This window comes from Perca fluviatilis, chromosome 14, assembly GCF_010015445.1.
Source record: "Perca fluviatilis chromosome 14, GENO_Pfluv_1.0, whole genome shotgun sequence".
Classification (NCBI taxonomy): domain Eukaryota; kingdom Metazoa; phylum Chordata; class Actinopteri; order Perciformes; family Percidae; genus Perca; species Perca fluviatilis.
This window is the reverse complement of record NC_053125.1, coordinates 20,781,240-20,808,364: the sequence shown is the minus strand read 5'-3', so window position 1 is coordinate 20,808,364 and position 27,125 is coordinate 20,781,240. Positions and strand designations below refer to the sequence as shown.

Genomic DNA, 27,125 nt, shown 5'->3' with positions numbered 1-27,125 from the left:
GGCGGGAAAACCCACCGTGGCGGGAAAAAGTAGCTTGGTCAACACAAGACAGGGGGCGCTGCTGCGCAGTGCAGCGCTGCAAATGACATTAAAATACGCCACAAATCATCAAATAAAATTACAAAGTAACAAAAAAAGGACAGATTGCACCAAGCATTTAGACCTCTGTTTTTTTTCTCTTTTTTGTTGTTGGAATCAAGCAAAAAGGTTGTATTATGCGTCTTTATGGTTTTAAATAACGTTTGTTTATTATAATAGCTGATATGTTAAGACTCGGAGGGGGAGGGAGAGGAAAAAGAAGCACAGGAGGAAGGAAAAGGAGGAGGGGAGGATGGGGGGGGCTGAGCACTTAATTATAACAGATTGGTGTGTGTGTGTGTGTGGTTGTGGCGAAAAGCCAAATTACATTATATTTTAATAATTTATCATATTTAAACCTAGTAATTGGTTCGTTTTTACATGATTCCTCAGTGGAAAAGGCCTCTGTGGTTGCATTATAAGAAAAGCAGCAGCAGCATATCGTAGTGGTGCGTGGATCTCAGCAGGCGTGGAAAGAGTGCGTTATTGTTAGTTGACACTGATCATCATCATCTGGCCTGCTAAGAAGCGAAGCCGGGAGCTGGAGTTTGCACCAGAGGACTCACCATGGCGGTAAACCTGGACAAGGAAGCGTACTACCGCCGGATCAAGAGATTATACGGCAATTGGAAGGTAAAATCGGGCGATTTCAAGCGTGTATTTGAGTCAAGTCATCTACTGTAGCTCTTGTTACAAGGAGAAAGTGGGCTGTTGGAAGATACCGACCGCTAAGTTAGCCGCGTTTTTCTCCAAAGCGAGTTGACCGTTTTCGGCGAGAGCGGTTCTGTTTCCCTGCCTGCACCCAGCGCCGACAACTAGGCCTCAGTCTGCACTATTTGACTTTCTTTATTCGCCCTGAAACTCTTCTCCAACTGGGCATGTTTGGAAGATGTTTCACCAGTCTTGTGTTAGACCAAACAGGCGAGCTAACTTATGTTAGCACACTTATCACCACGTTTGCCACCAAGCTAACTTACTAGCCGAGCAGCTAAATGTGTAGTGAACCAATGTGGGCTAATATGACGACTAAATCGCATTAACGTGATCACAGAAACCATTCACCATCCAGGTGTGCTCGACACTTGGCTGCCAGACTGTTAAACCTCACTGTTGACTTGCGTTTGTAAGGTTTGCAATATGCTAATGTTAGCTGGCTAATTAGCATTAGAATAACTCCAGCATCCCTGTAACGTGCAGGATTCCTGCAGCTTCTGGAAATTACTCTATCCAAAGTAGTTTGTTAGATAATTACTTTACGTAACATTTTTGGCTACTTTTAAAACGTATTAAACTCATGTTTAGAAGTTGTAACTTGAGGTTTCTTGGTGAGTTGTCACTTGATATTGCAGTCCGATAAATGGCTAATTTTATAGAAGCTTTACGTGCATTATAACTATTTCATTTTTTTTAAACCAGCTGTGTCTGGTTTGCAGCCATCCTATGTGCTGCCAGGTAATGCAACATCAGGTGCTGATGTTGCCCTGAGTGTTACAAATCAACTTTTCAGTGATGCTAACGCAATTAGCTAGCTGGCTTCACTCACCAGGGTTATTCATGCAACAACTGAAACTAGCACTCTTTGTCTACCAGAGTGCATTAGTGTGGGTCAGTACGGTTTTGAAATTTGTTTTCATGCATAAGAAACAGTAAATGATGTGTGCTTATATCAATCTTTGTTTCCCAGAAAGGAGAAGATGAGTTTGGCAAAGTCGATGCAATTGTGGTGTCTGTCGGAGTGGACGAGGAAATTGTGTACGCCAAATCCACAGCCATACAGGTAAGGGCATACCCCAGCCATAGCAGCATGATTAGGTCACTGGGGATGTAGATGCATTCAGGCGCTGTATGATATGCTCTTTAAAGTCAATTTCCCACGGTCACTTTATGTTCCATTCACAATGCATTTATTTTGCATGCATTATAACTACATTGCTATCTAGCTAACCATTTGTGGAAGCTGTGTGGGCATGGGCGTAAATCTCATCTAACAGTTGGGGGGGGGGGACAATAAACATAACATTTCTGAAGTGCAATTTTTGAAGGGAACACAAATAATACAGCCACAATTATACTTGTAGAGGATATACACAGAGGGAAGCCTTAACTGTTAAACTAAGTTTCTTAACTTAAAAAGCATTTTTTGGGGTTTGTATTGTTTTACTACTTACAGATATTTTAAGTTTACATCATTATGCTATTTACAATACACAGCATGGTTTTTACGCCTATGTGTGTGGGGGACTTATTTGTGCTTTTTCTCACAATTTTGCTGCCTTGACTTTGACCGTATGACCATAAATTAGTGTTGAGTTTCACTGTAGCTAAAGCTAAATAGAACTACACATGCATTTTAAAGGTTGTACAGGTTAATTACTCACTGTAAATTTGTTTTGTGTACATGTTTTTGTTCACATCCCCCAAATGAATTCCCCTTAACGCTTTCTTACTATCTTTTTTTCCTCAGACATGGCTGTTTGGTTACGAGTTGACCGACACCATCATGGTGTTTTGCGACACCAAAATCATCTTCCTCGCCAGCAAGAAGAAGGTGGATTTCCTCAAACAGGTGGCAGTAACTAAAGGCAACGAGAACGCCAACGGGGTCCCGCCCATCACCCTGCTCACCAGAGAAAAGGTAACCTGTGTAAAGACAAGGAGGTAATGGCTGAATACACACTCCTTCTTTGTACAATGATCTGCACACATTTTGAAGATATGAGGGTGTGATTTGTTTTCTGATTCAGGAGACAGTTTGCTTTTAGTGAACTCTTCTTTTATGTAAGCCCTCATCTGAGTAAATCAGATTCTTCATCGCTATTTGTTGGTGTCTCGCAGAATGAAAGCAACAAGGCCAACTTTGACAAGATGATCGAGGCAATCCGAGGCAGCAAAGAGGGCAAGGTGGTGGGAGTCTTCAGCAAGGACAAATTCCCTGGAGAGTACATGAAGAGCTGGAACGACACGATCACCGCTGAGGGGCTGGAGAAGGTAAAACGCAATCCAAAACGTCACTTGAAGTTGCATTTAAAAATAAATGAATAAAAGTTTAATCTGTGTCTTGGTCAACACCTCCCCTTTTTAACATTTCTTCCTGCCTGCAGGTAGACATCAGTGCCGTGGTCGCGTACACAATGGCGGTGAAGGAAGACGGAGAGCTGGGCCTGATGAAGAAGGCCGCGGCCATCACCAGCGAGGTTTACTCAAAGTTCTTCAAAGAGCGCGTCATGGAGATCGTTGATGCAGATGAGGTGAGGAGATTGAACAGTGGATTAATGTCAGGGTGCAGAAGGTTGCGGTAATGCACCAATAAACTGGATGCCATCCGCTGTAAAAAAATAAGTATGGATTATTGTTTTTGGTGGCTGTGGCTCGGCGGTAGAGTGGCGGCTCAATCCCAGGCTCCTCCGGCCACATGTCAGTGTCCCTGAGCAAGATACTGAACCCTGAGCTGCTTCCCAGATGCTGTATGTATAACTGTCCACTGCTTCTAATACTTAGGATGGGTTAAATGCAGTAATAGAATTTCACTACATTGTACTGTATATTTTTCTTATTTTTCTTTTTGTTGAAATGCATTCGGGTCATTACTTTCTTGCTTTTTTCAATAGGCCTAAAGCATTTTTAATGATCATGTGCTAAAATCATTAATATTCCATTAAAGGACAATTCTGGCGTGTACCGAGTCGACCGTTCTCTGGGTCATGTTTTCATGCTAATTGAATGTGTCTAGCTTTAAACAAGCTACCGCAAACGGGTGGTTAGCTGCTAACGCTAGCTTTCGGGGCAGATGGTAAATCTCTATTGTTATACCACTAACTAACTAAGGTCCCTAAATGTAAACCGAGTGTACAGACAGTTTATTAAAAAGAGATTATAAAGACTGTAGCGTTCATGTTTACATGCGGGCGCCATCTAGGAAAACAGTCATGAGCAGTCGAACGACGAACACCGTGTAACCAGTAACATAGCTCAAACACAGCGTTTGTGTAAATATGAACGCTACAGTCTTTATAATGTATCTTTTTAATAAACTGTCTGTACACTAACTAAAGTTATCAGTGCTTCGGTTTACATGTAGGGACCCTCATCATGCTGCCGTTGAAGTGTGGTGTTATTGCCTTGTTAGTGGTATAGCAGTAGCGTTTTACCATCTGCCCCGAAAGGTAGCGTTAGCAGCTAACCACCCGTTTGAGGTAGCTTCTTTAAAGCTAGACACATTGGATTAGAATGAAAACATGTCCCAGACTATGTTCGACTTGGTACACACGTTATTAACCCCTAGGTTCATTTTGCGCCGGAATTGTCCTTTTAATTTCTACACAGGCAGATTAAAAAAAATTCTCTATAAAGAAAATGTTATCCAATTGTTATCAGCAACCAGTACCTCTGCAATGATTTTCAAGTTTAATTTATATTTTTTTAGTTTTTTTTTTTTTTATAATTTGGTGCAAAAGTCATATTCCCATCTCTCACCCCCCGCCCCCCCCAACAGAAAGTTCGTCACAGTAAGCTGGCGGAGTCGGTGGAGAAGGCCATCGAGGAGAAGAAGTACCTGGGCGGTGCAGATCCTTCCACCGTGGAGATGTGTTATCCTCCTATCATCCAGAGCGGAGGGAACTACAGCCTCAAGTTCAGCGTCGTCAGGTAACTCACCTCACCTTAGCAGAGGCACAGTGATGTGTTTTTGTGGTTTAAAAAATGAATAAATTCACTGCTGCCAAGATGGCCTTGTCATAAAATTAGGCTGTATCTAATACTTTTAAAATTGGTGCCAAGTGACCAGAGAACATGGACAAAAAAGGGCTTGTGGCATTCACTTTGGCTCCTGAGGTAGAAAACCTATAACATTAGAATGCCACTGCGTCGCATCAGACCAATAAACGCTCCCACTGGTGGGTGACATAATGCGAGCATGTCTGTATTGAGACAGAAGGCAATATGGCAGACAGCTGGTAACAACCTTTTTATAACAGTTAAATAGAAAGCTAAAATATGTTTCTGAAAACATTTCAGGCCAGAACTAGGCAAGCAGTAACAGAATCTTGGTTTATATTTGATTAGCGCAGCCTAGTCTTGCATTTTAATCCGAGTTTGAGAGAGAGAGACTGTCTCGACCTGCTTCTATACGCTTTGTTTCCATATGCAGAAGTACAATCTGTAGTTCAATCAAAAGCCCTCAAACCAGTGAGAAGCTGTCAAATGAGCATAGAAATGTGGGCGCTGGCGAGTATACAGAGGGAAGTTGACCGTAGCTCATTTACACATACTACCCACATTGTTATAATACAAACCTGGTTGAATTATCTTATCTTCAAAGCTGTTGATAATTTCATAGAAACGGGACTTTTTTTTTCTTCTTTCCGTTCAGCCTGTGGGGGATACTTTATAACTCATTAGTTGTAACTGAACTTTCTTATTGTCCATAATTCTGCTGAATATTTTCTTGACCAATTGTTTGGTCTATTAAATGTCATAAAATAGTGAAAAATGCTCATCTCAATCGCCAAGGAGATATCTTCATATTGCTTGTTTATTTTTTATTTTTATTTTTTATTTTTTCTCAACCAACAGTTTAAAACCCAAACATTGAGTTTTATTATTTTAGAAAAAGACAAGCAAACATTTCACGGATGAGAATGTAGAACTAAGGAATGTTTATTGTTGGTTGGACATTACTTAAACGAAATTAAGGAATATTAAAATAGTTGGTATGTATGTATGTATGTATGTATGTATGTATGTATGTAGAAGTTTTCTCTTTTTGTTTTTGGCTGTTTTTATTTTAATAGTGCAGATAGACTTGAGGAGTGGAGAGAGAGCGGGGGAATGGCACCCAGCAAAGGGCCACAGGTCAGATTGGAAGGAGGGCCGCTGCAGAGAACTACATGGGTAGTGCACACTCTCCGGAGTGAGGTGGAGGTTGCCCGGCACAATCTTCTTTTTTGGCAGATTGACTAATTGGTTAATCCAATTATCAGTTTCAGCCTTAAATTCTAACATAAGATGGCTTGCTTAGTTTAAAGACTGTAGGCAGGGAAAAGGAGTGGGAGAGAGAAAGAAGATCAAATCATGCATTTTTTTTTTCCCCCTGCTCATCATTTTAACGGACAGCTTTTTTTCTGTTCCAGTGACAAGAACCACATGCACTTCGGTGCCATCACGTGTGCCATGGGGATCCGCTACAAGTCGTACTGCTCCAACCTGGTGCGCACCCTCATGGTGGACCCCCCTCAGGAGATGCAGGACAACTACAACTTCCTGCTGCAGGTGGAAGAGGAGCTGCTCAAAGAGCTCAAACACGGTGGGTTCAGGAGCATGCTGAGAGTGTGGGAGCTTTAGGTACAACTATTTTAATTATCCATTATTTTGCTGAATATTCTCTTAAGTCATTACATAATCGTAGAGAAATAAATACCCATCACAACTTCTAGAAGCCCAAATGTTTTATTCAAAATGTTTGTTTTATTCAAACAATGCAAAACTCAAAGATTAATTTAATATACAACAAAGAAAAGCCTCACATCCTCACACTTTAGAAGTTTAAAACAGACAGTTTAAAGTGATGGTTCGGAGTAATTTACCCTAGGGTCCTTTGCACCACGACCTCGAGCCAAACACCCCCAGAAGCTTTTTCACCTGGGTCTAACATTGGGGAGTTAAGCGTTAGAGTAGAGTAGAGTACGTTAGCCGCTGAATAGCTTAAGCGCGGGGCTAATGGACCCACATTTGTATCTCTTAAATGACTAATAATGCCGAAATGATACCAAAGGTCTACACTAGTACATATAGGTTATGCACTCATAAAACGATGGATTGGAAAGTTTGTAAGTACACCAGAAGTTTATGAACACTTGCCTGCTCTCTTCTGCTCTCTGCTGCTGCTGCTGCTGCTACCTGCAGTTAGACTCACAGCAGCAACAACAGCAGCAGAGAGCAGAAGCCAGCAGGCAAGTGTTATTTACATAAACTTCTGGTGTACTTACAAACTTTCCAATCCATCGTTTTATGAGTACATAACCTATATGTACTAGTGTAGACCTTTGGTATCATTTCGGGCATTATTAGTCATTTAAGAGATACAAACGTGGGTCCATTAGCCCGCTAAGCTATTCAGCGCTACCGCTACTCATGCTTAACTCGCCCAATGTTAGACCCAGGTGAAAAAAGCTTCTGGGGGGGGTGTTTGGCTCGAGGTCATGGTGCAAAGGGACCTAGGGTAAATTACTCCGAACCATCACTTTAAGATGACTAAAATGAGTAATCAGAAATTATGCTGATTTATTGTTTTAGTCATAAAACATAAATTGACTTATAGCTCTAGAATAAAGCATTATGGGAACTGTGGCCAAATAAAGGGGGGAAAAAAGGGCAATGTTGTGCATATGTGTGTGTGTATTGCTGTCTTATAACCTTTACTTTTGCCACAGGTGTAAAAATCTGCGACGCCTACAACGCTGTTTTGGAGTACATGAAGAAAGAGAAGTCGGAACTCGTAGCAAAGCTGACCAAAAACCTCGGGTAAATGCACACAAATGCCATGTTCTTTTATTCATTTGCATTTACACATTAGACTCTTATCTTCATTTGTTGTTGTTCTTTGTAGCTTTGCAATGGGAATTGAGTTCAGAGAAGGCTCGCTGGTTTTGAACTCTAAAAACCAGTACAAACTGAAAAAAGGTGAGCGTTCAGCACATTCAGACGCATACGTTGATTGTTTTCAAAAACTCAAACCTCTTGAAACGGGTCGAAATACACTAAGAAAAATTAAAATTTTCAGAATAATGCCTCATAAATATATGTATTGTAGAAAATAATAATTGTTAACCAAAGCTCGTGTGCGTCTCTCCTCCAGGCATGGTGCTGAGTATCAGTTTGGGTTTCGCTGACCTCGTGAATAAGGAGGCCAAGAAGGACGAGCAGAAAAAGTACGCCTTGTTCATCGGCGACACAATACAGATCAATGAGGTAAGATGCACTTACCCTGCTGAGAAGCCACAAAGACGCTTGAATGCAACTTCTCCTTTTTAGTTTGAGCTGTTCAGGGGTCTTAATTTATGTGCATAAATAACCATTGGAAACCTAATCAGTATTTTGGTATGATTGACACACAGAAATGTTGACATCAACATTATAAACAAGTGCAACAGTTAAAAGTCAAAGCGCCTTTTTATTAGGGCTGCATGATTTGAAGAAAATATACGATAACGTTGAATATTGCGATAAATAAACCTGTTAAAGTGTACTCAGTTCTGCCTTTCAGTATTCTGCTAAAATACTAAAACACATTGCTTGAATTCCAAAGAAATTGTTTCTAACATTTTTACTGATCAAATAAAAAATAAAGCGAGTTTGCAGTTTTCTACAGATTTTTTCTTTTCTTTCAACTAGCACAAAAATCTAAGTTTCGCACAATGTTGCAGCCTTATGCGATGTGTTTATTGCACCAGTTGATATCGCAATGGCGATAAAAAACTATTGTGCAGCTCTACTAGTTATGCTACATATTTATTACCACCTTTTATGTTTCTGTAACAGGAAGACGCTGCCACGATACTCACACCAGTCAAGAAAAAGATAAAAAATGTGGGAATCTTCTTGAAGGTACGTGTCTTTCTGTCTGACTTGTTGTAGGTAACTGCACAAACAAATGGGAATAAAGTTTGACACTGAACTATATGTACTTGATTTTTTTTTTTTTGTGCCACTCAGAATGACGACGAGGAGGATGAGGAGGAAGACGGGGACGATGCCGAGGAGCTGCTGGGGAAGGGAGCTCGGAGTGCCGCCCTGCTCGCAGACAGAACCAGAGTAAGTGTGGATGTTTGCGTGGGTAAATATGTGACTGGTGATCAGTGTTTATTTGACACCTTGACCGAGCTGTAATAACTAAGTGTGTGAATGTTTTTGTACTCTACCAGCTACTTGGGAAGGTAAGTATTCAATGTTTTTGTCTAAAATCTCATCAGCTGATAAATCCACATACTTAGGGGAAAAAGTTGTCATACTTTTTTTATTTTTTGTGTGACTTGTTTTTGTGTGTTTTTGATTTTTCTGACCATCCAAAACCGTGTAACACATGTCCGCATTCTGCATGTGTCATTTTTTTCCCCCCCATCCTTTTTGTATGAACAGAAATGAATACAATCATGGTCTCTGGTGTTTCTGTGTGATCACTCAGTTGTGTTTGTTGTTCAAACTCAGAATGAGATGACGGCGGAGGAGAAGAGGCGGGCCCACCAGAAGGAGTTGGCCAATCATTTGAACGAAGAAGCCAAGCGTCGTCTGACGGAGCAGAAAGGAGAGCAGCAGATTCAGAAGTGAGTGCCAATACTGACAAGTCAGTCGTTTTGTGCAACGCCTTATACCCCAGTTTCCAGAAGGGGGGGGGGGACCTAACTCTACAGAAATATTTCTGTCTGTAACCCTACTCTAAGGAAGAAGTGACATTCTAATCCTTTCAAAGATTAGATGCTCCTTCTTGTCAGCTATTAAAACTACATGAGAACAGGACCTGGATTCCAATTTATCAACGACATTTTGGACTTGGTACTTAGAAACCTACTCTTTTTATATATTCGCGGGCAACGCACTATTATTACTATACTAATTTCCTAATTATTTTGATTAGTTTCTTTACCCCCGCCAAGAAGGTTATGTTTTCAGTTTGGTTTGTCAGCAGTATTATGGTAATCTACTGGCCAAGAAACTTGGTGGAAGGGTGTAGAATGGGCCAAAGAAGAACCCGTTCAATTTTGTATGGATGGGCATGAGTAATGTTTTCCCATAATATTGCATGAATTACTCGAGGGGGCGGGGGGGATTGATTCCTTGTGGAGGGAAATCTATTTTTAGAATTCAGCTTAAAGAGCATGGCAGCAGCAAGAACCATGCACAACAATATACTGTATCTGGTGCATATAATGAAACGGGTGCTGTTCATCTGCATGTACTGCCCGGGTTTGTTTTGACCAGATTTGGTTGAGTTGTGAGCTTACTTTTGGTTTAGATATTGGATCAAAAAGGAGCTTAATTTCACTCCATTAATCCCTCGAGTTCCTGATAATGGCGAGGGATCGATTACTCGCGCCCATCCCTAAAATTTTGGAGTGGGTCCTAATCACGGGGTGGGTGCACAATAATTTTTCATGTTTCCTAATATTGCGAGATTGGTCGTGGCGGAGGTCTCCGTTCTCAGAGTGCACTTCTAGTTCTATGTAATGTGTATTTTTTTTTTTTTATAACCATGATATACAACCTTCTTGATTTGTCATTTGCAGGTTAAGATGATATTTTATTTTGTTATTTTTTTGCATTTTTAAGTTGTAGTGTTCCCATTGGCACTGAATAAATAAACCTTGAAGTGTGGGAGATGCAAAGTTGTAGTTAAGCTGTGCGTTTGCTTGGAGGGAGAATTGTGGGATTTTCTTAGGTTGTACATTAATAAAAAGGATCACAGTAAAAGATATGTGAATCATTTTAATGTGGTTACACCGCCACCGATAAGTAGCCTGGACTTGATCGATATTTCTGTAATTGTAAGTGCTCAAATATTTCTTAAGTTGGTGAAAATAAATAAAGCAGTAGGTGATATAGACCCAAGGATTCCCACATGTAATGAGGTTTCTGGTCATTAATTGAGTTCCGCTCTTTTTCTCCTCTCCAGGGCCAGAAAATCCAACGTGTCCTATAAGAATGTCTCTCAGATGCCCAGAGAAAAGGACATCCGAGAAATGAAGATCTTCATTGACAAGAAGTACGAGACCGTCGTCATGCCCGTCTTTGGTATCGCCACACCGTTCCACATCGCCACCATCAAGGTACACTGAGGTTATCCTCAACTGTCCACCTGCGTTTTTATACATTTTTTTTAATTCCCCCAATAGTCTGTCATATTGATTGCTGGTGTTGACTTTTCTTGCCTGTGCAGAACATCAGCATGTCTGTAGAAGGAGACTACACCTACCTGAGGATCAACTTCTTCGTCCCCGGCAGCTCACTAGGACGACAGGAGGGAAATATCTTCCCCAACCCTGACGCCACGTTTGTTAAAGAAATGTGAGTCTATTAACGGTTTGCACAATGATGAAAGAATATTTTCTGAATTTTAAAGTCGAGTTTGATGAATTGGCAGAGATAGATGTAGAGAGAGAGACTGAATGTTTTCGAAATTTAGTTTCCACAAAAGTTGCGTCTTTAACTTGGCGTCGCATATTGTTTTTAAATGGCATTTGACTGACGACGGCACAGGACTGAAATCCAGTTCTAAATTATTACTTGCGTACTTACTTAAAAAGCATTTTCATCTCCCCTTCGTACCATTCACAACTACTTGAACTGCCTTTTTCGTGTTTCCATTCAGCACGTACCGAGCGTCCAACCTCAAAGCTCCCGGCGACACGTCGGTGCCCTCCACCAACCTGCAGAACGCTTTCCGCATCATCAAGGAGGTACAGAAGCGCTACAAGACGCGAGAGGCCGAAGAGAAGGAGAAGGAGGGCATCGTCAAGCAGGACTCGCTGGTCATCAACCTCAACCGCAGCAACCCCAAGCTCAAAGACCTCTACATCAGACCCAACATCGCACAGAAGAGGATGCAGGGCTCACTGGAGGCCCATACTAACGGTGAGACAGCTCTTGTTGGGATGAACAGGAGTCTGGGAAAGTTCGAACAACGTGATGCCTCAAGCTCCATACTGTCTTCATAAAAAAAAAAAAAAACATAAAACCCTCTCCTATCCCCGCGCAGGTTTTCGTTTCACGTCGGTCCGCGGCGACAAAGTGGACATTCTTTACAACAACATCAAACACGCCATCTTCCAGCCGTGTGACGGGGAGATGATCATTGTACTACACTTCCACCTCAAGGTAACTTCATTGGTTCAATGTGTGTGTATATATTAATTGTATTTCATGTGGTATCAATAAAAACTGTATTTATATAGCGCTTTTCTAGTCTTAATGACTACTCAAAGTGCTTTTACATAGTTCAGTCACCATTCACACACATTCATCGCGATATCAACTGCCGCAATAAACGCGTCGTGAAAGGCTGCGATATAATGCCAGACATTTAGAGATTTTTTTGTTTGTTGAAAACAAAATATCAGTAGAAAACTGCACCTTTTTTAAAATGTAACTGTCATTCTTTTTTTTTTTTTGCCTTTTTATTTGTTCAGTAAAATGTTGGAAATGATTTCCTTTTTTTAGTTTGTAATTCAACAAGCAATTTGTTTATTAGAACTTATATCGTTGTGGCGATATTCAACGATGTTATCGTGTTTTTTTTTTTTTTTTTTTTTTTTTTTGTGTGTGTGTGTGTGTGTGTGTGTGTGTGTGTGTGTGTGTGTGTGTGTGTGTGTGTGTGTGTGTGTGTGTGTGTGTGTGTGTGTGTGTGTGTGTGTGTGTGTGTGTGTGTGTGTGTGTGTGTGTGTGTTTTGTGTGTGTGTGTGTGTGTGTGTGTGTGTGTGTGTGTGTGTGTGTGTGTGTGTGTGTGTGTGTGTGTGTGTGTGTTTTTTTTTTTTTTTCTTCTTCCAAAATGGCAAAACGGAACAAGTACCAACTTTTTGGATCGTTGACTATTTGGTTTTGTCCCCATCACACTTCTCCTCCAGAACGCCATCATGTTCGGTAAGAGACGCCACACAGACGTCCAGTTCTACACGGAGGTCGGGGAGATCACCACGGACTTGGGCAAACACCAACACATGCACGACCGAGACGACCTGTACGCCGAGCAGATGGAGCGGGAAATGAGGCACAAGCTCAAGTCGGCTTTCAAGAACTTCATCGAGAAGGTCGAGACGCTGACTAAAGAGCAGCTGGAGTTCGAGGTGCCCTTCAGAGACCTCGGGTGAGTAAATCGGATCCACTCTGCTTTTTGAGTGCCATGGCTGTTAAATAAGAGTAATTGGGGCAAGGTGACTGACTGTTTGGGCTCTTTGTTTGCAGGTTCCAGGGCGCCCCCTACAGGAGTACCTGTCTGCTACAACCCACATCGGGTTCCCTTGTCAATACCACTGAATGGGTGAGTGAGTGGGCACGCTTTCGTATCGATACACAAGATTCACCTCATTAATTTTGGGCAGTGGCCTAAAGGTTAAAGAAGCGAGCTTGTGACCAGGAGGTTGTCGGTTCAATCCCCAGACCGGCTGGATAAAATCTGGGTGGGGAAAGTGAAAGAGCAGTGATTGTCCCTCCGTCATTACCACCACTGAGGTGCCCTTGAGCAAGGCCCTTAACCTCCAACTAGGGCTGGGCGATATGGAGAAATCAAATATCACTATTTTTGACCAAATACCTCAATATCGATACCGAATGGATATTGTAGTGTTGACAATTGGTGCTCTCACAAAATATTTACACAATGAGGTTTTTGATAAATAATCATGAGTAATGTGGATATAATGTCTAAGTGGGTAAAGGCAAATAATAGAACAGTTACAACAGTCTGGTAAGTTCAGAAAATGACATCACTTTACTGTAATGCAGCCATTAAAACCAGGAAAAGACACTCTGCCATATTACAGTATCCAAAATCTAAGATGATATCTAATCTCATATCACGATATTGATATAATATCGATATATTGCCCAGCTCTACCAACAACCGCTCCAGTGGAGCTGCTCAGTGTCCAGCAGATCAGACTGTGGTTGTACTGGGCAGCTTCCAGGTATGAATGTGGAACTGTATGAATGTGAAAGGTCGTCGTTGCAAATGAGAATTTGTTCTCAATCGACTTACCTGGATAAATAAAGGTTAATAAAAAACGCCTCTGGAAATCATTCAGATACTGTACAGGACATCTTCAATAAAGTTTGATCTTTTATTAACAAAATATCTGGGGGTTTAAGAAATATTTATTTGTCTTTATGCTCAACATTTCTGCAGCTAACCGAAAACATTTGTCTTTGCCGTCTGTATGTAGCCGCCGTTTGTGGTGACTCTGGACGAGGTGGAGCTGGTGCACTTTGAGCGCGTGCAGTTCCACCTGAAGAACTTCGACGTGGTCATCGTCTACAAGGACTACAGCAAGAAGGTCACCATGATCAACGCCGTGCCAGTCAACTCCCTCGACCCCATCAAGGAGTGGCTCAAGTAGGTTTTCTATAATCGACAAAGGCAATAAACAGTGTTATTTGTGGGGCTGGGTATCGCGAAAATCTTTCGATCCGGTGCAAATTTTGATACCTCGGTTTCAATGCCGGTTCCTAACGATACTTTTTTCGATACCGTATGTTTTAAAATCCGTTTCATCATCAACAGAAATGCATTAAACGCAAGGCTTTTATTTTCCACCTTAATTGTGAATCAAAAGTTATCAAAATTTAAAACAATTCTGGTAAAACTGCTCACTCAGAGTAACAAAGTGCCTTGCAAGCTCAGCCTGTCAGTCAGGGCAGAGAAACCACTGTTGTGCCTGCTTGTCTAGTAAGGGGAAGTGTAACGTCAACAGCACCGCGACCACTTTCGGCTCGCCGTGTGTGTGTACACTCTGTGTCAATATGCAGAGAGGACAGAAAAGCTTGCGCTTAAGTGCTCAGACGCTTTTGGAACCAAAATTTTGCACCGAAAGATAAATAAATTTTCCATACTCTGGAATATTTTTTTCGGTGCCATAAAAGTATCGACAATCGGTACCCAGCCCTAGTTATTTGGATTGAAAGTCTTCAGTGACATCTAATTTTCTGCTGCTTCTTTACAAATCCAGCCAGAACATCTATTAACATTTTTCTCTTTCTCGCTCCCAGCTCGTGTGATATCAAGTACACCGAGGGCGTCCAGTCTCTGAACTGGACCAAGATCATGAAGACCATCGTCGACGATCCTGAGGGCTTCTTCGAGCAGGGAGGCTGGTCTTTCTTGGACCCAGAGAGCGAGGTACGTTCAGCACACTGGACCAAAAAATGCTGTGGAAACAAATGGCACAAAGTTTTGGGTAATTATCAATTTCCTACGCAGAAAGTAATGGCGCGTACCTGTTTTTCCCTCTTGATGTTCCTGTTTAACACTTTTCTTTCTTTTCTGTTCAGTCATACCTATTTTTTTAAAGTGCTCATATTATGCTTTTTGGCTTTTTCACTTTCCTTTGTTGTGTTATACATCTTTTTTTTCTTTTTTTTTGTGCACGTTCTAGGTTTACAAAGTGAAAAAGTCCACCCCAAAGGGACTTACCATCTCCAACAGAAAACACTGTTCACAAACTGCTCCAAACAGCTCTATTGTAGTCCAGCCTTTACTTCAGGGACGAACGTGCGTCACTTTGTAACACCCGTTATAATGCTCGCCTAGCTGCTAGCATGGCACGCCCTCATACTCTGCAGCTGACTGGCTAGTAGTCCTTACTTAGGTACTGCACATGTGCGACTCCCAACAAAGATGGAACAGAAGTGAGATGCCTCACTCTGTAGCTAAAACGGAGAGCTCAACACACAGGGTGAAAAGAGGAGCTGCAGCAATGTGCACTACATCAAAAATATAGTGTATATAGTAAACCTATTCTGATATAACCTCTAAATAAAATTATGAACCTGAAAATGAGCATAATATGAGCACTTTACAGTCAATTTCTACATTTTGTGACCGTATCCCTCTTACTGTGTCTTGTTCTGGTTTCAGGGAAGTGGTGCAGAGGAAGATTCGGAGTCCGAAATGGAGGATGAAACGTTCAACCCGTCTGCAAGTGAAGAGGAGGAGGAAGAGGAAGACAGTGACGAGGACTACAGCTCTGAGACGGAGGACTCTAGTACGATTTTTACGTTTTCTCTTTTTGCGACACCTGTGATGGACACACAACCCTAAATCCTAGCTGAAACCGTTGTACTTTTGGGATGGATTTACTACAGGGCAGTTCATAGTGACAGGTCTTCATTCAAATGAAAATGGCGTTAAATCAATGCTGGTAGAAACCTTCCCGACACAATGTACATAAACAAATTTTAAAAGTGAAATTTGTTTCATTAGTTGTCTGCTGTGTTTTTGTAGATTACAGCGCGTCGGTTGGCAGCGAGGAGGAGAGTGGTAAAGACTGGGACGAGCTGGAGGAAGAAGCCAGGAGAGGTTTGTATCTAGAAGGCATTTTATTGTTAATTTGTTTAAATACCACTGCGTTAAATTTGTTTTATGGTCTTCCAATCATTGAACATTTTAATGAAATGGCCTTAATGGGACTGGGTAATGATGCACACTTTCAGACAACCTTTTCTTCGACGGGCATTCAAAGCGTTGCACTGCGTTGTTCACGTGACAAGTTATGAAAGGTAGTTATGTAAAGAATGTATAAAAAAGGACTTCCTAAGGTACAAAAATGTCCGATGTGTGTATGTCAAACGATCTGCTGCACCACACCAGTCCAGTTTCAATGCGCAGATAAACTGGTTTTAGGATCGACTATATCAACAAACCTGAAGTTTGACATGTTGGATTCAGCATGAATATTTATTAATTTCTAAACGCTACAAAGTTATGGCAGAACTTCCTTTTGTAATTTGACCTGAACGTCTTGATGAGACTGAGAATAATATGTCTGACACTACCAAGACAAATAAGATTGTATCCTTTTTGCTCCATCCTTAAAGGACAACTCTGGACAAGTTTTACATGAATCTTGATGCTGCAGTTGTGGGGGCATGTTCTGAAGAGCCTTTGTGCCTCTTAACAGACACAAAATGCAATTCAAATGTCTGTGCAACATGAACGGGGCCCTTACGTGACAACAAGATGCGTTTTCAACTCGGACATCCTGCCGGTAGCTAGCTCGCCCTGCTAGCCGCCGCTAACCATTCAACATATGTTGCGTATATTTAATGTACTGTAGACCCACCTGTTTCGAGATTTAGTTTAATTGTATTCCTCTGTTTTTTACGGTCATGTGATTGTAACTGTATACTGTCTGGATAAGCCTACTTATTTGTTCCACCTAATCTGAGCTGGGTTGTGCCATGTGCAGTATTTGTGTGAGTGACAGGATGTCCTTATTAATAGTACTCTTCTAAAGTCATAAGGGGCACTTTGGTAATTACTGGAAATACGTCCCACTAGTAGATACTTTAGTACTTGCAAAAACTGCAAGTGTGGGTATTGGGATATACATTAAGTCTCATCTTATTAATGTCCTCTAGGAAGGCTTTAAGTTGTACAGAATCATGTGTGAGGCAAAACTTAATGATTTACAAACCTAATTTTCTTGGGTTGATATAAAAATGCTAACTATTTTATTGGGAGTACGTAGCAATGCTGGTACCATGTAAATAGAGCCTGAGAAAGATGGATGAGCTAATTCACATGCTTGTGTTCCTCGTACACCAAGCACTCGATTATATCCTTTCCCTGCCGCAATGTGAATGTAAGAGTTTTTTTAGACTCCTTTCCCACTGCCAGTAGACGAGTAAAAAAGAGAAAAGATCTGTTTTTATTTTTTCTGGTGGGTCACGTTCAATGTCCCAAACGTGCCAGAAACGGGTGTGAACAGTGTTTATTTTTTTTTATTTTTTTTTTTTGCTACAGCCATCTGATACACTGCACAAAACTGCAAACTCTGCTGTACGTTCACTTGATATCTTTGCTAATAAAAATAAAGTCTTGTCTGCTCAGACCGATTGCTTAGCATTCACTCTCACTAGCTCCAACACACACACGCACGTGCATCACGGCATCACACAGGGCCAAAAATTGGTTATCTACCTGGGTGTCCTGTTTCCACCACTGCTGATGGTAGCTGGAGCCAAGAAATAGCCCTGCCCACTGCAGAGTCATTGGTCCTGGGAGTGAATGCGGATTGTGGCCTTTCCCATTGCAGACCAAAAGCCAGATATTACGGGGTGTAGGTTGATTCAGTGGGAATGTGGTAGTAGTGTCCTCATACCTTGAATTTTCTTTGTTAAAATGTTAACTATGTCCATTTTTTTTGTTTTTTAGCTGACAAAGAGAGCCACTATGAGGACGAGGACACCTCTGCCATCAACAACAGCAACAAGAAGAGAAAGGTCCGGCCATCGGCCTCCAGCAGCGCTCCCAGCAAGAAGAAGCGACGGTCCTAAATGTCTCTTGCGCACGCGCACACACACACACACACATACTGCCAAACCTAGTTGACCCCGACCCTTCCTTCCCCAACTTGCTCTTCTGACTCAAACACTTAACACAAAACACACACGCTCTGTCACACGATGTGTATATAGACGTAGACGCCCCTTATTTTCGTGTTGGTCAGTGAAGTGTCATGTTGAAATGGTAAGAAAGAACCAGCATGACAGTCTCTCACACACGTCATTAGTTTTATTTTTCCCTATTCATTCCTTCCTCTATTCTCTTTGGTTTCCACCTCTCCATCCATCCATCAGGGTTTCATGTTTGTGTGTCTGTGTGTGTGCATGTGTGTTGAAATGGGTTTTTATTGCGAGCATTGTTTATTTTCTGTTTAAAGACACGTTCCTTCTTATGGATAATAAAAGAAAAGGCTTGACATATCCTCTGCCAAGTGTTTTTATATATAAACTGAGAAACTCTCTTCTCCACCTCGTCTGTTTTCCCTCATGTTTTCTTCAGTGTTTGTTAAATTGTAGTAATATGATTGAACGTCTTTTTCGAGGGGGGGGGCAGATACATTTTCTGATCATTTCTTTTTTTAAACGGGGTTTGTAAACTTATGCACACACACACACCATCTCCCTCTCACTTCTGCTCTCTGTTCCCCTATTTTTGTTTATTCTCAGTAGATTTGTTGTTGTACTGTTCATTCTAAAAAAAATTCTGTTTTGTTTTTGTAATAAAATTAAAAGGAACTGTAGTTTGTTTTGAATGTTCTGTTTTTCTTCTAGAAGCTGCACGTTTGGAAACTTTATTCTTGGGTATATTGTTACAGTAAACGTTTCAAACCCACCTTGACAGTAATGTCAATCGACCTAAATGACTTGTTTGATGTGCAGCGCAGCACAATGTGAGTGAATAAGATTTCTGTGGCTCTTTTTGCCGAAGTAGACCTTTTTCCCTTCGCTGAAAATGCGTGTGAGAAAATGTTGGCTCGCATACTAACCTTCTGTGCATTGATGCAGTTGTTTGGTGTAGAAAGTGGTTCCTACTTGAAACTGCTCACAATCAGGTCTGTGGATTATCTTGAGGAACCATGACTTCTATAAAGAAACATTGTTGTTCTTACAGAGTGCCCTTTAGTTAAATTATATTCAAGAGAAGGCCGACTTCTCTACTGCTGTTATCTCCCAACACTGGGCAAATCGCACCAAAACAATCTGGAGTGATAACAAGCCAATACCAACTCAGCTAAGTGGGTAAATAAATGTTTTTTTGGGGGTGGCCTCTAGCTCATCCAGTAAGCGCATTTGCCCCATGTTGGCGGAGTCCTGCAGTGGCGCGGGTTCGAATCCGACCTGCTGCCCTTGGCTGCATGTTGTCTCCCATCTCTCTTCCCCCTTTCGGTCTATCCACTGTCACTATATCTTAAAGGGAAAAGCCTCCCAAAAAAAAAATCTTTAAAAATGTATTTATTTTTGATTTTTATGGACGAACAACAACATTTGAGCTTTTGCCTTATTACAACATCATGTCAAGTCACTCTGTCACAGTGCAGAGAAAGCCTGTTCTAAGTGAAAGAAAGTCATCTGGTGACCTGAGACCTTCTACTACAGGCAAGTGACCATTATGTACTATTTTGCTTAAAGTTTAATTGTAACAAAATGTCTTTCTCTGTCCCTTATGTTTGCATTTGATTATTTAAGCATTTGTATCTAGATGCAAAGCATTCTTAGCATACTTATTTAAATTACTCAATCTATGCATGTTTCATAACATCAGCAAATAAAGAATATTGTGGAGTACTGAGGGTGTAATATAAATTGTGGTATACAGTACAGCTTGTAAAGACCTGTGATTTTTGGTGACATTTTAGGATCTATTACTTTGGTAAAAGTAGCAATACATAATGTAAAAATACATGTAAAAATTAGACTTGAGGAAAAAGTACAGAAGTATCATAATGTACTTGTAAAAGTACTCAATGCAGAAAAACTATTATTACTACTGATGCATACAGTACATGTTTAAGTAGCATTGTACTTTTACATTTTGAATACTTCATATATTTTAGTTGTCCACTCTAATAATGCATCATATTTTATGGTTAGTTGTGGTTTTTATATGTAAAACTTCTGCAAAGCAACTATATCAATCTAAATCTAATGGAGTAAAAAAGTACAATGTTTCCTTCTGAAATGTAGTCAAGTGTAAAGTAGAAGGAACATTCTTCAAATATGTTGCCTGATATTGTGCTTAATTACTGTACTTGAGTAAATAGACCCACATACCACCACTGCATGGGGCCTTGTACACCTATGAGATTTAGAAATGTAAGCTTGTTCCCTTTTTATACACTGTTTAGTGTCTAATAAATGTTTACATTTGTGTTGCAGGAAAACAAAAGTGTGAAGAAAGCTGACAAGACGTGAAGGGCAGCCTGTCTGTCCTCGTGTTCCTCACAGGACAGCATCTGTTACTAATGACCTTTTAGGTAGAGGAGGAACAGGATCAGTGCTTCATAACCTTTTTGAGCTCTTACCGCACCCAGACCATAACAATTTCTACTTGTTGATTAGGTTGTAGCCTAATCATGGACATGAGTTTAAAAGTGATTATTCCTTGCTTGTTAGTTGCAGCCTTATAAGATGCTGCACATTACTTTCTTGTAGTTCAGGACATCTTTTAGCTTCATGTCTTGTGTAGCTTTATCCACTGTGCTCAATTTTACAAATTGCCTTGTCTTTCTGTACGTGAAATACAAAAGTTGCACTTACAGTGCCATTTTAAAGTTTGGAAAATAAATATTCTCATTTGCTTTCTTGCAGAGTTAGCTAAGATATTGATGCAACACTCCCACCTGTATGGTAACGTTACATATGTAGCAGCTAATTAGCTTAGATTGGCATAAAGAGTGCAAACTGGGTTGCTCCGTCTAGACAGAGCAAATGCCACCTGCCAGCAGTAACTTAAACTCAGTTAACATGTTATATCTCGTTTGTTTCATTTTTTTAAAGAGTGTGTGTCACCTGTGTTTTTCTCAAAATGTTGAACTCTTCTTTGGACCTTCATTCTGCCAAACTATCTCTCATGTGTTTGGATTAATATATTTCAGGTTCATTTGGGTTTCTTACACATGCAAAAATCCTTCGACCATTTACTTGCAGTACAGTTTTTTTTAAAGAGGTGTGTGTGTGTGTGTCAAAGTCAGTTTAAAAACCAAAGTGAGTCATGTTTACTGACCCTGTGACAGAAGGGTTGAATATGGATCAAATAAATCATTAAAGAAAATATAGCTCTAGCTTTCCTCTCATAACGTGTCAGCTGATTGTCCCAGCCTTCAACAAAACATTATGATAGTTTCATATCATTCACATCATATGACCCCTTACAATTCTGAATATTGATGTTGCAATACATCATACAACTTAGGAGGGTAAGTGAGGGTAAATGAATGATAAACTGGATTGCTTTTTTTGAGTCTCATCTGTCCAGCTTTAAGAACACATTTTCACTCCACACTTTAATTCATGTTGTAAAGGTTTTATATCTGGTTGCTGGTCAAAAGAGCTCTGGTGGCGATAAAGAGATAAAGATGCATTTAGTTTGATTTGATTAGAAGGTCAACCTACCTATGTGAACTAAATCACCTTTTGTTAGTTTACCCAACCATTCAAACAACATGACATGCATTCATTAAACATTTGCAATCAAAAGTAGAATCAGTCTAATCCTGGTTAAAATTAAAAATGTAATATTTAATAAACCAACAACAACTTTTTTTTTTTTTTATTGTGGAGGTTTGGCTAGTCACCTGCTACATGAGATCAGTACTGGTATTGTCTGATGATACAAGGAAATAAAAAAGATGATGTGCGTGAGTGCACTAGTTTTACAAGGTACTGTACGCCGTATATATGCAGCCCAAAGAGAAAATATTTGTCACTCAACAGCTTTCCCCTGGCAACGAGAGATCAACAGCTAAATCAGGTAAGATCCAATCTTCAGTTTTTTTTTTTTAACAAAATGTTTGTTCTTATTTTACTTTTAAGAAATGTAGTTAATTGATACCATTGATGACCAATAACTAGTAGATGTTATTTGGTGTTCATGTTTTAAACATGAGTACTTACAGTCTGATGTGTCTGAACATTAACAGCTAGCATAGAGAAAGACTTCGCAACACAACAGAAATGCCAGATTTGGATGATGAGTCAACTTCCAAATAAATACTAAGAATTTTATTGTGGAAAGACAGGAGGCAACGCATTATTTGCAATATCACGTCTACACATTCTTCATTAATGTGCCAAGTTTTAAATTTAGTGTACAGATAAGTATTCTTACTAATGTCCAAGTTCCAGTCTAATACTTTTACTTTAGGTGGTCATTCTTTTAGAGTTTTTTTTTTTAATGTAGAAGTTTGGTAAATGTAATGCCACCTGGATTATGTTTTTTATCAGCATAATAAATGTTGTTTAATGTATCTGATAAGTTGCAAAATGTTGATATTTAACGTATCGGTAATGTAATGTATTTGTTATTCCCTCACAATGTCTACTTGTACAGTAACTAAAGTCCGAGATGGTTATTGTGAGATACTCAAGGCACTTGGTTCAGCTAAGGGAAAGATCATGGTGTTGGTTAAATAGTGAAAAGGTCTACTGGGACTTCATGTACGAAGCATGACATGTTCACTTTCCTAACATTTAATCGAAACCACATTCTTTCCCAAACCTTACCCAAAGTACTTTTGCTGCAAACTATCAGTGTGACTCAGGGTGTCCTGTGCTTGTATGCCCACCATCCACCACAGCCACCTTTGTACACAATGTTTGAACCCAATCCAGGCAGCAGCTACGGCTCCTACCACAACGGGATTGGGGAAACAAAGTGTGCTCTGTGTGCTCTTTGAGTGATACATTTAAATTAACACTATTCTCTTTCTTCCAACAGGACTAAGGACTAGCAAAACAAGTTCGACCACCACATCATGGAGAACAACACGTGGCCTGTCAATGTCTTCCCCTACGGTCGGGAATCAGCTCTCCTCATGACAGCAGGTGTTGCAGGAGACCCTTACTTAGCTGCAGGACTGCTCCTAGGTTCTGTCTTGCTGGGGCTCGTCAGCTACATCTCGGCCTTCTGATCCCAACGCAGGAGGCTCAAAGAAGTCATCAACTCACAACAGCATAACCTACGCAGGGGTGTTAAAAACATCCACCTTAGAGCTATGTTTGGCATGCTCGTAAAGGATTTTGGGAATGCATTATTTGCAATCATTTTGGCGATTCTATTCATCGAGTTCCCCTCCAGCCCTAGATTCGACGATACTATCTATTCCCTTTGGTACCTGTTCAGATGCTATGGATTGATTTACCATCTCCTTATTGCCTTGTTTTGCCTCCTTTTTTCATTCCATCCACAATCGGGAGATAATCAGCAAGCCGTTTACATATTGTTGGTTGTGTCAGTGTATGCGTTTGTCCCTTTTTCTTTTCTTTTCAGCCAGGTGGCAATATTTGGGCTGGGAGCTATTACCATTGGATTGGCTTTGGCCATCATTGCAAAGTGTACAGTGTCAAGCGCGTCCCCCTCTGCTGCTGCTCAGAAGAAACCGATTGTGTTTGTCGCCATGTTCACATTCCTAATTGTCTTCGCCCCCTCTTTTATTCTTCAGTGCCTGGTGATCAGTACAGCCAACCGTGGAGAGTATCTCACCATTTATGTAAATGTTCTGCTTTGCACAAACGTTCAACTCTTGATGGATGGACTCCTGTGTTATTTTAACCTGAAGTTGCTTTCTGAAGAGGGAGAACAACAACAGCGAGAACCGGGGCAGCAGCAACACCAGAGTTTCGAAAACTCAAACTATAACTCATAATTCTGCAAATGTTCATTTTGTCTCAGCACCATGACCAATTGTAATAACTTTGCATCATAACAATTGCAACGATAGATCACTTGGTAAAGGATAGTAGCCTAGTTAACAAAATTTAAACTTTCCCTTTGAGAATTAATAAACTATGTCTACTTCTTATTCAGGACTTTGGCTTGTCAATAAAAAATACTTGACTGCTTAATATTCATGGAGAACATTTGCATAGACAATATAATTATGAAAAAATCAATTTCTGTTTCTCAAGTTTGTACAATTTCCCTACACTGCTGGCTACTGCCAAACATAAGTAAATTGTGCATTTATTGGGGACCATATACAGCTAGAGATTAATAAACATTTGATTTACTTATGAGTATTTGCAGTAGCAGGACGTTGTAGGTCAGGCTGTTCTCCTTCACTGTTTGTACTTATACCTGCAACAAGTTTTCATTAGTATATAACCCACATAATCATGAACCAGGACATGCAGGCCTGCCTCAAGGAAGTCAGGCGATGTAATATAAAGAGCGACAAAGTCTGTGTAGGGCGGGATGGGTCAAACAAACACAGGACTTTCACCTTTTACTTTTGTTAAGTAAGTTACGTAACAAACATATTTATTTGAACACAAATAAATATGTTTGGCACTGCAGAGCTTTACACAGGCTCACTGATCGCTCGTGTAAATGAAAAATTGTGCATAACTTTTTGTAAGCTGTATGAGCTATTGTACATGGATATGTTGTGGAGGTGGGACTCAAAATAAACTACAGTGCCCATTTTCACTATAATAAAGGAACTGTCACCCAGTGCAACAGTATGTGATTTCATGATTTTGGAGAACAATTAAGCTCTATGGCACAGATGAATAATATGTATTAGGCTTTAGCTACACAGGCAATACTGTTCTGTTTTGGTCTTTCTAATTGTTTTTTGGACTAAGAAAAATATAGAATATCACTAGCCTTATCCTTTAAACTGACATTTAAGGATTTGTTTTTATATTCTGAGGAAAATAATATTTTTTGTAAATTCTTTCATTTCTCTGTGATAAACTGTGACAAGGGGGGGGGGGAGGAGGCTGTGCACAGTACAAACAAGCAGCTCACCTGGTCTTTTTAAAACAAAGTTGTAGTTTTGACTTGCACCCCCAACGCAAGCAAACATGAACTGACAGTAACCAAATCTCATGTCCAGACACATTGCAGTGGTCTAATGCAAACCAAAAATGCAGGAACATATCTATCTCTCACACGCACCGCGCATAACATACACAACACACACACACACACACACACACACACACACACACACACACACACACACACACACACACACACACACAGTAGTACAAACACACGTTTGTATTGCTGTACTTGAGGGGACCGACATACTTGAGTACTTAAGTATTCAATAGTTGCTAACCATCACATCTACTGTAGATGCCTAACTCCAACCTTAAACCTCACCTGAATATAATTCTATTCTCAACCCTAAAACCAAATCCTTGGGCACTGCCCAAAAATGTCCTTATTCTCAAGATGTAAGACTCACATTGGTCCTTACAAAGATACAAGAGCACACCCGTTGTCAGGACTGCAAACCTCTGGACGGCCACTAACAAAGACACACAACCACTTACGTGTGGTCATGAACCATTTAGTATCCAAACTCAGCGACTGGGAAGAGAATGCATGAGTACATTTTGTGAAGACGCAAACAGAGGAGGTTAGGCCATCTTTACAGCAGTACCATCACCTTTTGTCTACTTGTATTTGTTATTTATTTTTGGAAACATTCCAGGTCATGGAGGGAGGTTGGAAGAAACTGCTTCTCTTTGGTTTGTACTCATCTTTCATCAATTTTGATCAAAATAGTAAAGTATTAAAAAAAAAAGTTTGATCAAAACATTTTGATTATGTGTTCAAAAACACCCCATAATTTGAATCCTTGCCCATGTGTTTTTTATTCTGACAGTGGATTTTACTTCTAATTCACAGGGACAGTTTTTATCATTGCGGTGGTCACACGCCAGGCAGGTAAGAAAATATGTATTAATATCTGTTTAGTACTTACCAAAAGATATTCACTTAACAATTATATAAAACAGGGAATGACTGCAACTATTAATTGATTAATAGGTGAATAACTAATCAGAATCATTGAATTTTCTGACTGCTATCTAACTAAAATCCGCAGCGCTTGTCCCTCCCTCATCACCACTACTGAGGTGCCCTTGAGCAAGGCCCTTAACCTCCAACCGCTCCAGTGGAGCTGCTCAGGGGCCAGCAGATCAGACTGTGGTTGAACTGGGCAGCTTCCAGGTATGAATGTGGAACACTGTGCGAATGTTACAGGTCGTCATTGCAAATCAGAATTTGTTCTCAATCGACTTACCCAGATAAAAAAGGTAAAAAAATAAAATAAAAAAAAGTTTCAGGTTTGTAATGGATTTTCATGCCATACAAAATTGCCAGGTCATAGTTTAGGTTTCAGAAAAGGGAAGTAAAAAAACAACAACAAAACATTGAAATTAATTGTGCAAATAACAAATATTACTAAAATATTTTTTTGTGTTTTCCATGGGAATGGTAGGTTAACAAAAACTAGAAAAAGGCTATTTAAATCTCTGCATTGTTACGTTACTTACACTTTTTTCATTTCCTTTATAGATGGCAATAAAAAAACACATTTGCTACAATTCTTCAATGCAGGGTTGCACAACCAAACGTGATTTGTAGTCCCTTTATGCTACACTAGAAAAAAAACTCCAAAGATTTGACCAATGTTAAATTCTGGCATCTTTTTATAACAACATTACCTGTACATTAAAATATAGAATGACTTTTTTAACCAAACAGATAACCCTTTCCTTTTTGCTAAGACCTTAAATACGATGGCAACCAAGGGAACAACATTTTCAATTGTATTTCGAGGTCCGCAGAGACCATGTAGGTTCCATAGACTACATCCATGACTACATTCTCATCACTGGCTTGAAGATGAGCTGGATGGAAGCCCAGAGCTTCTGCAGAGTGGAGTACAGTGACCTGGCCACCATATCTGATGACCAGGACATCAGCACAATCATATACCATGAACTGGGACAAGGCCTACTTGATCGGTCTGTACGATGACGTC

The 27,125-nt window shown here is 40.3% G+C and overlaps 1 protein-coding gene and 1 long non-coding RNA gene across 3 annotated transcripts; both read left to right on the top strand.

The window, feature by feature from the left end:
• Positions 1–354: 354 nt before the first annotated feature.
• Positions 355–18,863, top strand: supt16h (SPT16 homolog, facilitates chromatin remodeling subunit). 2 transcript variants are annotated; one of them, XM_039822948.1, is made up of 25 exons: positions 355–711; positions 1,763–1,855; positions 2,543–2,713; positions 2,914–3,066; positions 3,180–3,326; positions 4,571–4,722; positions 6,207–6,379; positions 7,506–7,596; positions 7,682–7,755; positions 7,931–8,043; positions 8,614–8,679; positions 8,788–8,886; positions 8,997–9,008; positions 9,280–9,395; positions 10,742–10,895; positions 11,006–11,133; positions 11,438–11,700; positions 11,825–11,943; positions 12,690–12,928; positions 13,027–13,102; positions 14,004–14,173; positions 14,827–14,956; positions 15,695–15,821; positions 16,061–16,135; positions 17,993–18,863. In XM_039822948.1, exons 1-25 carry the CDS (start codon positions 646–648, stop codon positions 18,112–18,114), a joined length of 3,129 nt encoding a protein of 1,042 aa, XP_039678882.1. In that variant the 5' UTR covers positions 355–645; the 3' UTR covers positions 18,115–18,863. The 2 variants fall into 2 exon arrangements, with proteins under 2 accessions (XP_039678882.1, XP_039678883.1); XM_039822949.1 differs by lacking the exon at positions 8,997–9,008.
• A 3,112-nt stretch (positions 18,864–21,975) lies between these two features.
• LOC120573348 lies at positions 21,976–24,796 on the top strand. Its single transcript, XR_005641691.1, has 2 exons — positions 21,976–22,093; positions 23,060–24,796. It is a non-coding gene; the product is annotated as an uncharacterized LOC120573348 (long non-coding RNA).
• The last annotated feature ends 2,329 nt before the right edge of the window (positions 24,797–27,125 follow it).

Coding starts and splice junctions, on each gene's coding strand:
- supt16h (XM_039822948.1), top strand. CDS start 646: ATGGCGGTAAACCTGGACAAGGAAGCGTACTACCGCCGGATCAAGAGA. Junction 712..1,762: donor GATTATACGGCAATTGGAAG/GTAAAATCGGGC, acceptor TTTGTTTCCCAG/AAAGGAGAAGATGAGTTTGG. Junction 15,822..16,060: donor CTCTGAGACGGAGGACTCTA/GTACGATTTTTA, acceptor GTGTTTTTGTAG/ATTACAGCGCGTCGGTTGGC.